The sequence below is a fragment of the Arachis ipaensis genome, chromosome B6 (assembly GCF_059453495.1).
Source record: "Arachis ipaensis isolate K30076 ecotype BB chromosome B6, ASM5945349v1, whole genome shotgun sequence".
NCBI lineage: Eukaryota > Viridiplantae > Streptophyta > Magnoliopsida > Fabales > Fabaceae > Arachis > Arachis ipaensis.
In genome coordinates, this window is record NC_142441.1 from 135,648,720 (window position 1) to 135,661,612 (window position 12,893).

General features: G+C 32.9%; 1 protein-coding gene across 1 annotated transcript; it reads left to right on the top strand.

Annotated features, from left to right (window-relative positions):
* The first annotated feature begins 5,796 nt into the window (after positions 1 to 5,796).
* On the top strand, positions 5,797 to 12,541 carry UKL2 (uridine kinase-like 2). Its single transcript, XM_088489641.1, has 14 exons — positions 5,797 to 6,186; positions 6,293 to 6,384; positions 6,697 to 6,766; positions 7,396 to 7,514; positions 9,303 to 9,399; positions 9,687 to 9,766; positions 10,158 to 10,352; positions 10,625 to 10,708; positions 10,809 to 10,869; positions 11,014 to 11,074; positions 11,321 to 11,414; positions 11,515 to 11,587; positions 12,041 to 12,123; positions 12,214 to 12,541. The coding sequence occupies exons 1-14, from the start codon at positions 5,991 to 5,993 to the stop codon at positions 12,358 to 12,360; spliced, it is 1,452 nt and encodes a 483-aa protein (XP_088345767.1). The 5' UTR covers positions 5,797 to 5,990; the 3' UTR covers positions 12,361 to 12,541.
* The last annotated feature ends 352 nt before the right edge of the window (positions 12,542 to 12,893 follow it).

Below are 12,893 nucleotides of genomic sequence, written 5' to 3' on the forward strand. Positions count from 1 at the left end.
ATAGTTTTTGCTGTGAAAAGTAAGGAATTAAAAGAATGATGAGAAAAGAAAAGAAAAGAAAAGAATATATTAGTTAAAGGGATCTTTACCACAGGAGAGTAGAGAGCAAAAGATTAAAAGAATCTAAAGAACCTCTGCTACAGGAGAGCAGAGAATAGAAAAGAAAAGAAAGAAAGAATGAAAAGAAAATGAGTGAAGTAGAGATGATTGTTTACTTGCTGAAAACGAGCAGAGATATGATGGTGAGTCCACCGAGATTTGCTTTCCAGAAATACATCGGCCAATCTAGGGGATGGTCGCACCTGTAAGACAGATGTTGCTTACAGAGGTTATTGTTACATACATTGGCTAGAGAGAGCCTCACCTGTAAGACAGAGGTTGCTTACAGAAGTTATATTTGCATACATCGGCTCAAGAGAGTCGTACCTGTAAGACAAATGTTGCTTACAGAGGTTATAACACTAGAAACCAAACTTAGACAAAGGTTGCTAAGTTACGTTGGGAGCAGGTCAAAATCAACAGATGAGCTCATTACTTGCACTGGGATAGACATGCATCATACTTGTTTGCGCATATTTGTTTGTGAGTGTATTTTCTGTGATTGTGGGTGTGCTAAATGACTGTTTGAATTTTGTGTTTAATTATTGAATTTGATGATACCTTGTTGATTGTTATTGTTGACCAAGTATATATAAAATGAACATAACTCCAAACCTTGACCCTACTAAGAACTCCCCGGTTCTTACCCCTATCTCCACCCCCCTTTCAGCTACAGGTGCGAAGGCTTATTGTGAAGCTGCGGGAGCATAGAGGAATATGTTTACGAGTTGAGTTGTTAGAATTTATTTTCCCCTCGCCTTGTTAGTTAGAGTTTTATTCAGAGGGGTAGGTTCTATAATTGTTTTTGTATGTAATACTACAACGTATTATTAATATTAAGTATGTGAATATGTGTTGTTTGTACTTGTTGAAAAAGTTATAGTTTTAGTAAAATCATTGATAGATTTATGCGTAAAGGCTCAATAGTAAATAGATAATAAAAGGAATTAGGTTAGTAACGCCTTATTTTTGGTACGATCATGAGGTATTAAAAGTTAGGGTATTACAATTACCCAAATTAGTCCCCAAGAATTAAAAAAAAACGGATATTTTAGTCCCCAATAAAAATTAATACACAGATCAATCCCCAACGTTTCTCTCTGTTAGACATAATAGTCATCCGTCCAAAAAAATAAAATAAAATAATAATTATTATTAATTGCATAATAATACTGTATCCTAATTTTTGTATTTTTTTAGACAAAAATAATGATAAAATAAAATAATTTTTTCATTAAATTCTTATGTATGTAGTTATAATAATAATAATAATAATAATAATAATAATAATAATAATAATAATAATAATAATAATAATAATAATAATAATAATAATAATAATAATAATAATAATCAATAAAATTATTAGAGATTATTTTATAAGAAATTTAAAGTTAAAATTATTTGATATTTTTGTATTTAATATAATCAAATGATATCCTATTTTAAAAGGAATTAATCTTCACGTACAAGTCTTTTTGCTATACAAGTTTTACAAGTTATGAAATTTGCTTATCCCAAAAACGTGCCTCTGATGTTACGTATGTTTCACGCGTCTCCTTAACAGATTTTTCAATCAACGCGCGCACGTTCTTCTTGTACCTTCTTCATGTTTTTCGTTATCGTCGTCATCAACATCATCTCTTCCTCCTCCTCCTCCTCTTCCTCCTTCTTTTTTCATTGGATTTTCTTCTCTTCCTTTCTTTTTCTCTTTCTCCTCCACCATCAGTTATCTCGTTGTTGAATATAATGAATAATTCAAGTTTAGATTGTCGATTGAACAAGAACGAAATTGATTATTATTTTTGAATCCAATCAAGTGGCTGAGGTGTGGTTCAATTCAGAAGAAAAAATACAAAATTAGAGAAAATATTTTTCTATATTTGTAGCAAATTTGGGTGTAACACGAAGATATTTGGGTGTAAAATGAAGATATTTAGGTGTATTTTTATTTTGATAAGTTCTGCATAATTCAAAACTCTTCCTCTTCCTCATCCTCATCTTCTGCTGCTTTTTTTTCATCATCATCACCATCTTCTTCTTCTTTTTTTCTTATTCATCTTTTCCTTTTTGTTTTACCTTCTCAAGTTTCTTCTTGTTTTACTCATTTAACAAAGAAGAAGAAACATATAATGCTGTAAAATTACTTGGAAGAGGATGAACTTACATTCATTTAACTAAAAGAAAGAAAGAAATAAGGAAAAGAAGAAGAAGAAAAAAAAATGCAGCATTAGAAGAAATATTTTTCTGTACAAAAATACTATTTGTACACTAAAATCATGCACTAAAATCAGCCACCAATGTATTTGTGTATAAATACATGTATGCTTTAATTTATTTTCAATGTATATTTGTATTCTAGTATGTATTTTATACTGGTGGCTGATTTTAATGTACACGTAGCATAACTCATTTCTGTATTTGCAGCAAATTTGGGTGTAACACGAGGATATTTGGGTGTAAAACGAAGATATTTGGGTGTATTTTTATTCTGATAAGTTCTGCATAATTCAGAACTCTTCCTCTTCCTCTTCCTCCTCCTCATCTTTTGCTGATGCTTCTTTTTTTTTCATCATCATCACCATCTTCTTCTTTTTTTCTTATTCATCTTTTTCTTTTTGTTTTACCTTCTCAAGTTTCTTCTTGTTTTACTTTCTTAACAAAAATAAAAACAAAAAAATTAAACAAAGAAGAAGAAGAAACACATAATGCTGTAAAATTACTTGGAAGAGGATGAACTTACATTCATTTAACTAAAAGAAAGAAAGAAATAAGGAAAAGAAGAAGAAAAAAATGCAACATTAGGAAATATTTTTCTGTACAAAAATGCTATTTGTACACTAAAATCAGCCACTAAAATCAGTCACCAATGTATTTGTGTATAAATACATGTGTGTTTTAATTTATTTTTAATGTATATTTGTATTTCAGTATATATTTTATACTGGTGCCTGACTTTGGTGGTTGATTTTATTGTATACGTAGCACAACTCATTTCTGTATTTGCAGCAAATTTGGGTGTAAAACGAAGATATTTGGGTGTAAAACGAAAATATTTGGGTGTATTTTTATTCTGATAAATTCTGTATAATTCAAAACTCTTCCTCTTCCTCATTTTCTGCTGCTTCTTCTTCATCATCTTCTTATTTCATGTTCTCATATTTTTTTTTGGGAGAAAAAATCAAACAAAGAAGAAAAAATATATAATGTTGCAAAACAAAAAGAAGGAGGAGAAACACGACAATGAAGATGAAACACGCGAAGAAAAAGGAGGAGAAACACAAAGAAGAAGGAGAAGAAGAAGGAAGAAGAAGAGGAGGAGAACGCAAAGTAAAAATGACAGTTGTGGTTTTCATCGAAGAAGAAGAAGAAGAGTCGTTCATAATGGTGAAGAAGCGCTTTGGAAACGTAATGCGCGTGTTAACACCAGTGTTCTGAAAACCGAACCAGACCGGCCAGTTCGACCGAATTAACCGGGAACCGGTCCTCTAGCCGGTTCGGTTGATGTGGAAAATCGTCGGGTAAAAAACGGTGAAAAAACCGGTCGAACCGATGGTTAACTGGTGAACCGATAAAACCGATCGGTTTTTTAACGGTTTTTAAAATTATAATTAAAAAAGAAAAAAGAAAATGGATAATATAAAAAGCCCAATTTCCCAGTTCCCCTCCATCAGAAAAAACTGCCCTCGCCGTCGCCGAACTCTTCTTGTCAGCAAGAGGGTGCCTCGCCGCCAGTAGTGACAAACAGAGGGTTAGCTCAAAGCTCTTGGCCATCCATTCTCTTCTCCTCCACGTCGTGGCCTTTACCCTTGCAGATCGAAGCTCGTGGCCTCTTCACTACATCGTCTTCGTCTTCTTCGTTGTGGACTTGCAGATCGAAGTGTGGTCAGTTGGATTCCTCCATCGTCTTCGTCTTCTTCGTCGTGGACTTGCTCGATCCTTGTCTCTGTCTCGTCGTTCCTCCCTTGCCGGTAGTTGAGTTTTGTTCTTTCCTCGCCGCCTGTTTCGCTCTTCCTTCGAAGTCAGATTGATTCCTCTGTCGTCTGTAAATCTGCTTCATTTTTTCTTTTGTTAATTTCTATGAATTTGAGTTTCTGTATTTTAATGATTCAAACCTATGTTTGCTTCAATTTATGGTTGCTTATTTTATTAGTTTTATTGAGGTACTGAATTCTGATTCTTGGTTGCTGTTTCTTTTACTTCTGAGTTAGTGTTGATGGTGGTATGAAGGCCAAATTTGGATTAATGGTGTAATTTTTGTCTCTGAATTCTCTGATTTTTTCTATTTTTGAATTATAAAAAATTATTTTGAAAGATTTTCTTGTTTTATACTTTTGTTGCTGATTGATGAGGATTGCTGATTACTTACAAGAACTTAGGGGAGAATACTGTTGTTGGCTTGTTGCTTAAGTGTTAACTGATAAGTGTGTTAAGTTTTTTATTTTTATAATTTTTATGAAATTGGAATAATTGTTGATGGTTGATTTCAGGAAATCTGGCATAATTTTGTTATGGTGTTTTACTGCTCTCTTGAATTTTGAAAAATTTTAATGGTAGTTGTTGGTGTTATGTTAAATTTTCTAAAATAATTTTATTGATGATTGATGATATTTTTTTTTTAAATATTTGAAATTATATATTTAAATTTTAATAATTTTATTTAATATTTAATTAAACCGGTTGAACCTCGGTCGAACCATTAAACCAGTGAACCAGTCACTCTACCGGTTCATTGACCGGTCCGATTCTCGCAACCATGGTTAACACGCTTTTGTGGGTGAACGTAGCTTTTGTTGGGTTTGACCCAACTTGTAAGACTTGTAAGTCAAAAAAACTTATATGTGTAGCATAACTGTTTTAAAAAACATGTTTATATTAAAAGAAAATATTTTAGTTTGGATTTCAAAATATCATTATTCACCTTACTTGTTTCTAATAAAAAGAGTGTATTAATTTACTAGTATCATGGTCCACATGTATAAAGTTATGTTGTTAATAATAAAGGTTGACATATAGTAAAAATAAAATAAACAGAAATTATTATGTCTGATAGAGAAAATGCTAAAGATTGATTTGTATATTATTTTTTTTGAGGATTAAAATATATACTTTTAAAATTTTTAAGAATTGATCTGAGTAATTACTGTATTAAAAAATAAATTAATAACTGAAATACTGTTAGAATAAAATCTTGAGGATTGTTCTTTATATAAATTTTTTTAAAAATTAAAATATTTACTTTTAAAATCTTTGAAAACAGATAATTAATCGTAAAATTATATCCAATTAAGACTAGATCTTATCGTGTAACTCATCTATAAATCTAGATCGTTAAGTAAATAATTTATCTAATTTTTACTTAAACATAGATATCGGAGTCTTTTTCTTTATCTCCCAACCGTTGTTCTAAAATTGACGTGAAGAACCATCACCTCAGATACACTTGGGTCCAGTATCCAAATTAATTGCTATTTTCTTGCCGTAAATGTATTTTTAAATAAATTTAATTTTAATACACTAACATATATTTATATAATTATATTTATTTTTTTAAATAATTATTCACATAATTAATATAAAAAATAATTTTTTTAAAAATAACATTATGTAATTAAATGTGTCAAAATTAAATTTTTCTTTTAATTTAGTCATTATTTTGAATAAAAGGAAATATAATTAAAAAAAAAAAAGACACAAGGGCTCTCATAACACGAGGTATATTCGAGTGGCTCACTTAATTAATTGGCACAATACAAACACCAACCTTGACCAAATTCAACTTCACTCCACCACCACTGCCTTCTCCACAAATATCAAAACACAAGAAGCAGCATCTCAAGTCTCAACATAACATAACATTTCCATTCACCGACTCAGAGAGAGAGCGAGAGATGCCGGAGGAAACGACGTCGATCGACTATGTCATGGAGGCAGCCTCGGGGCCACACTTCTCCGGTCTCCGCCTCGACGGCCTCCTCTCCTCCCCGCCCTCCTCCTCTACCTCCTCTCCCGCCCATCGCTTCTCCTCCGCACCCGATCTTTCCTCCGCCCTATCCCCCGATTCTCTCAACCAGCCCTTCGTTATTGGTCACTCCTCCTTTCTTACTTCCATTTTCCCCTATACTTTATATCTTTTAATTGTTTGAGTTAATTATTGAATGGAACTGAAACAAAGCTAAACATGCGTGCGCAGGTGTTTCTGGAGGTACTGCTTCTGGGAAGACCACTGTCTGTGACATGATCATTCAGCAGCTTCATGATCACCGCGTTGTTCTTGTCAATCAGGTACCGATTTTTTAAATAATAATAATATTTGTTAAGAGTATATTTTAGATGTTATATAATAATATAGTATCATATTTTGCCTTGTATTTATATTGTTTTAGTTTGATTGTAGTTTAATTTTCTTGATATAATTATATTGTATTTTTAGCCTATGAATAGACATTCATCATTGTACATTTACACACAACATCTAGGTTATTTTTGAGTTATTATCGGGAATAATAATAATAATAATAATAATAATAATAATAATAATAATAAGTTTTGAAATTGTTGCATTAGGTGTATTTGGTTTTGTGTTTGTGTTTGTAGGATTCATTTTACCGTGGTTTGAGACCTGAAGAGTTGGAAAGAGTTCACGAGTACAATTTTGATCATCCAGGTACTTTTTTGAAAAATTATTTTATGTATTTATTTATACAAGCATGGCATCTTAGCTTGCAACTTCATAGAATGCAAATCAAGTTTAAAGAAACATTTTGATTTTTTCCCTTCTTGGATTGATTTTGTAACAATAGAATCTACTCAAATTTGGTTACATTTGTTTATATGAGTGCTTAATTTGATTCTAGCTTTGTTTGTTGAAATTGACCTGTGTTCAGTAGTTAACCTTTATAACCGATTTTCTTTCAGGTAAGCTGGTAGTGTAAATTACAACTATAAAATCAATTTAATTCATATTTAATGTGTTACAACTTCCGAACATGGAAAGCGGAACTTTTTATCCAAAAATAAAAGAAAGAAGAAATCGATTCATAAATCAATTTGATGACATGTTTTGGTTATGAGTTTCAAAGATGGGAAGTGGTTTTTGAAATCCAATTCAATTAAAATCATTTTCAGTTTTAAATAATTCCAAAATATCCTTTTTCTGATAGTGAGTTCCAACATATCCTTAAATGATTCTATTGTTTTGCACACCAAAAAAAGGAAGAAAAGAAAAGTTGTTTTATTGCCTTTTTGTTTTATCTTATTTCCATTGCCATATGTTGGATCTTTATTTCCTTGTAGATGCCTTCGACACCGAACAGCTATTAGAGTGCATGAGAAAGCTTATTGCTGGCCAGAGTGTGCAGGTGCCAATTTATGACTTTAAGAAGCACCAACGGTGTTCAGATAGTTTTCGGCAGGTATCATTTCCCAGAATGTTCAAGAATATTTATATATGTAGTTGATGGATAAGGTTTACAAGTGGTCTTAGCAGGTGGTGCTTTAAGCATGACATTAACCATTTTTTTTGCAAGTGAAGATGCAATGCAACCTTGAATTAATAACATGATAATTGAATTTGGTTATTGGACATTTCGAGCTGCCTTTGGATTTGCATTATTCATTTGTTTTCCGCATGTTCTGATTTGTTTCAGTCATTGATGTTGCCAGTTATACCCAGTATGCCCTTCAGTTACTTTAGTCTTCTAGATACAACAAAAATAGTCTTATCCAGGATTTACTAATGTGGTTAATGCATATATTTTATGATTGAAAGAATAAATACAATTAGATGGAGGAGTGCAAAGCAGAATTAAGTTATATGAACTATAATTAGAAGAGAGAACAATCATGTAGGCCCATTGGTTTTTTAAGTTGATATCTGCATAAAAGTTAATTGTATACCAGATCTATAAGTAAAATCTTGTTTTAAGTTTGGCCTATATACTCTCACCCTGGAAAAATGGAGGAGGTCATCATGTTATTAGGGAGAAAAGAAAAACAAGGAGAGATGTAATGAAACAGAGGAAGTCTTCCATTCCTCTTATATTAATCTATGGAGCTTTCTTCCAAAATCATTGTGCTGACACCAATAAGAGGTCAAAAGAATGGTACACATGGCAGAAGTTTTCCTTTTTACTCTTTCCAAAACCTTGAAACCTTAAAACTTACTGGGTTTTAACTCAGTACAAACTCAAGTTCCCTGTGCACACCAAAAGCCTTTTCCATGCAAATGACTGTTGTTCAATTCAGAAACATTTGTGTTGCTGTCTAATTAAAATCTTTCATATGATGCATTTTAGTGGGAAAAAGAAATTTGTTCAATTCCCACCAAATATAAATAGTGTATTTTGCACATGCAAAATCTAGTTGGTTTTTACATAGAAGAAAATTTATTTTATACAGTATTAAGTGGAGAATATACAAAGAGAATGGAAGATAAGAGGTCCTTGTTAAACTGAAAACAAGAACCAACAAACGAAATCATGAAAAGAACAAATCTTCCCAATTTCTTAGGCTCATTATATTCGAGTGAGAAACCTCTACAAAATCTTGCACCAAGTAAAAGCCGACCACGTAATCCTATACCACAAGACCTGCTTGTCTGTATATTATTTGTCATTAAAGCAGCGTAGTTATTTTCCAGAAAACTACATCAAACCTTTGAGCATAACGCTACAAGAAAAGTGATCAGCATTCTTACATAATTGAAGCAAAGACAAACAAAGTTAGATTTAACAAAGCAGAGGACCTCTCTAATCCTCTGCATTGTCAATGACTTGGATGGCTTTTCTTTCAAAACCTTCTGTTGAAAACAATGATTGACCATAAGAGTGTAAACATGGCGAAAGTTGTCCTCCTTTCTCTTTCCAAAACCTTGAAAAATCTTGTAATAATTATATCTGAATTTAGTCCAAACCATTTCTGAAAAAGCTCCAACATGAACCCTAAAATTTTCTTTAATGGAAAACACTGATGGTCAATGTAAAAACATTTCTGTTGTTTCCTTGATAGTCTTACTTCATGCAAACATCAGTAGATGAACTTAGTTCATGAGGTCCTACAAAATATAAGTACATTTTGCACCTGTTGAAGTATTTACCATATTTTATATTTTATGAGCATTCAAATGTATCAGACAATTGCTGTGGCAATAAATTTTGTACTTTTTTATGGTTTTTGATTTGCCATCTCTAATTTCTGCTCAGGTCAATGCTTCTGATGTCATTATATTGGAGGGAATTCTTGTATTCCATGATCAGGATGTCCGGGATTTAATGAACATGAAGATCTTTGTTGACACAGGTTTGCTTGATATGTCCCATCGCATGTCATGTATTTTTATAAAATACTGGGAATTTATTGGGAAAATTTTCCATCTCTATCTCTAACGTCCTCTTGTTTTGATCGCATTTACGCAAGTGCTTTTAAAAAATAAATTGAAATGGAAACTTTCCCTATTAGATTGGCTGCCAGCTTAGGTTTAAATATCACTATGCATTATACACAATCTATTATTCTTACACTATATGAAAGCTTTCCCTTGTTCCTTATTAACTCTAGTTTTATCTTTAACTGTCAATTGTTTGCAGATGCTGATGTGAGACTAGCTCGTAGGATTAGACGTGACACAGTGGAGCGAGGGAGGGACATAAACTCTGTTCTTGAACAGGTATTGCCAACAATATTCTCAGTAACCACAGTTTAATTGCACCTAGGCTAATAATGAGTATGAATTCTTATATATATTTTTTAATAAGTTTGAAGCATGAGATTTGGATTGATAAGTTATATGCTAGACTATGTCAGTTGATATGTATGAAGAGTAGATCTAAGAGGGGAAGCTGAGTAAGGTATAGAATTAATGGGATATGCATGTATTAATGTGAAACAGGCTAAAGGAATTAGTGAAATGATATGGTTGTATTAGCTGTAATGCTGTGAGAATTTATTGAGATTAGTTGGACAAGCCTATGGATGTTAGGATATCCTTGTTTTCAAATGAAATGTGAACAATCACTTCTAAGATTTATATCTTACTGCCTACAATGCTGATTTTGCAGTACGCAAAGTTTGTTAAGCCTGCCTTTGATGATTTTGTTCTACCGTCAAAGAAGTATGCTGATGTGATCATTCCTCGGGGAGGTGATAATCATGTTGCCATTGATTTGATCGTGCAACATATCCGCACAAAGCTTGGTCAGCATGATCTGTGCAAAATATATCCAAATGTTTATGTTATTCAATCAACATTCCAGGTATATATAAGCATCTTCTGTGATCTTTTTACCCCCCCCCCCCCCCCTCTCTTTCTTTTTTTAAATTTTCATTTTTAGAATTCAAAATTCTGGAAGATCATGTGGCATAGTCATGTTTCTGATAGAAACAGACCAGATAACTTTCCTCAATGAAGCATTTTACAGACCTGGATAATTTTTGCAGTTATTATTTCTGTTTATAGGGTACAAGCTGGTATAATTTTACTTGTTCCTTTTTTTATTTGGTTGTTTATTGATTGTGCTTGTCTCAGATAAGGGGGATGCATACATTGATTCGTGACAAAGACATATCAAAGCATGATTTCGTATTTTATTCTGATCGGCTTATTCGTCTGGTACTGTATGCGCTACTGCTCTCTTGAACTACTTTATTGCGGGTTTTTTGTTTCCTTAGTGTTCTGGTATATCAGAGATAACTTCGTTTTTTTATCATAGGTTGTTGAGCATGGTCTTGGTCATCTCCCATTCACCGAAAAGCAAGTCGTTACTCCAACAGGTAATTTTCTGCCCTAGTTTATCACAACCGCTGTTCTTGGTTTGGACCAAGAGTTGTGTTTTGGGAACTGTTTCATATATGCTTACTACATGAATTTTGGCTTGTGTTGGTTATACTGATTCACTGAGATGATGTTTCAAACAGGATCTGTCTACACTGGTGTTGATTTCTGCAAGAAACTATGTGGTGTTTCAATTGTTCGAAGGTGAGCTTTGAGCCAGGTATTGGTTTTGGCAGGTCCAGTCTAATTAGGATAGTGCTACTATAAATGCATTGATTGAAGCTTTAACATTACTTCTCTTTTTTGGTTAGACTAGTAGTCTAAGTTTGCGTTTACCATATAGTTATCAACTTATCGTTCAGTCCTTATTCTAAAATTAGAATTATTCACCATGATATTCTGTCTAGGCCATTTGCCTTAAGCTGGATATTTGTCATTTTTGTATAACAGTGGTGAGAGCATGGAGAATGCACTTCGTGCATGTTGTAAGGGCATTAAAATAGGGAAAATTCTGATTCATCGGGATGGAGACGATGGACAACAGGTATATAAAACTTTTCAGAACAGACGTGACTTATCGGAGAGACCTCATCTATAGGATGGATGTTGTGTTTAATGGTAGAATCCTTTGCTTTTTTGAGCAGCTTATATATGAGAAGCTTCCCAAGGATATTTCAGAACGGCATGTCTTGCTTCTCGATCCTGTCCTTGCTACAGGTGATTTCTTTATATGCTCTTGAAGATTTGCTATGTTTTCAGCTCTTTAACTATTTAGTGTTCTAATATATCTATATTAATGTTTTTCATGTTACAGTGGGATATATTTACTGAAACCGTTTATGCGATCAATTCATGCTTGCCCTTCTATTATATTCTTTAATTCATGTGGGAGAAATCCTATTTCATATATGTAGGAAGTGTTAGCCTAGGAAGGGAAAGAAGTAGCTATTTACTTCAAGTTGTTCACTCTAACGGTGTAGCACAGTGGTTGTTACTGATTCGCATCATATTTGTGAACATGGAATACTATTGTATTTTCTTTTTTTGTTTTGGGAGCGATGACCATTAAATATTTTCATTATTATTCTGGTCGTCTAGCATTGATTTGTGTTGCTAATTCATTTTGTTTCGATGCTGATAAAATGTTGACATCAATAACTTACATTGTAGGTAACTCCGCCAACCAAGCAATTGAGTTACTCATTCAGAAAGGAGTTCCAGAGTCCCACATTATATTCCTGAATCTCATTTCTGTGAGTTAAAATTTGGATGCCTTCACTGCATATATAATCGCAAGTATTTGTTTTTTATTTCTCACTCAATGTACACACTTTTGAATTCAGGCTCCTGAGGGGATCCATTGTGTGTGTAAACGGTTTCCCTCACTGAAAATTGTCACATCTGAGATTGATGCCGCCTTAAACGATGAGTTTCGGGTTATCCCTGGATTGGGCGAGTTTGGGGATCGCTACTTTGGTACAGATGATTGATCCTACAGGCTAAGTGTAACCTGATCTATTTGGGTAGGCTGCGTAGCCATAAGAAATGAAAAGGAGAACAATGCATTGTAATGAGATATACAAGATTCAGAAGCCGACTTTGTCTATGATTTGGTGCAACCAGATTAAAATAAGAACGAGCGTAACTCACTGTTATATTGATAAGGCATGAGTGGTTTTCATCATGTTAGTTTGCAGTAAAGATGGTGTCATACAAAAAATGCGAGTAGAAAATTCAACCTATGTATCTGTTTGGTGATTATGTGCAAAAAAGTTGTTTGCTATGCATAATACATAAATACATAAATAGGTCTAAAATATGGAGGACCTTGTTAAATTATGAAGCCTCATAATCTAAAGCCTCTTTAAACTATGCTACTCCACTCACAGTATAATTTCCATATCAGTAGATAGGCGAATATTAATGTGTTTCGGTAAAAAGTACATAAAAAGTGTATCAATGATTGAACATTGAAGTAACAAATGAATTAGCAGGTTTTACTAAGTATTTCTTTTGAAGTACA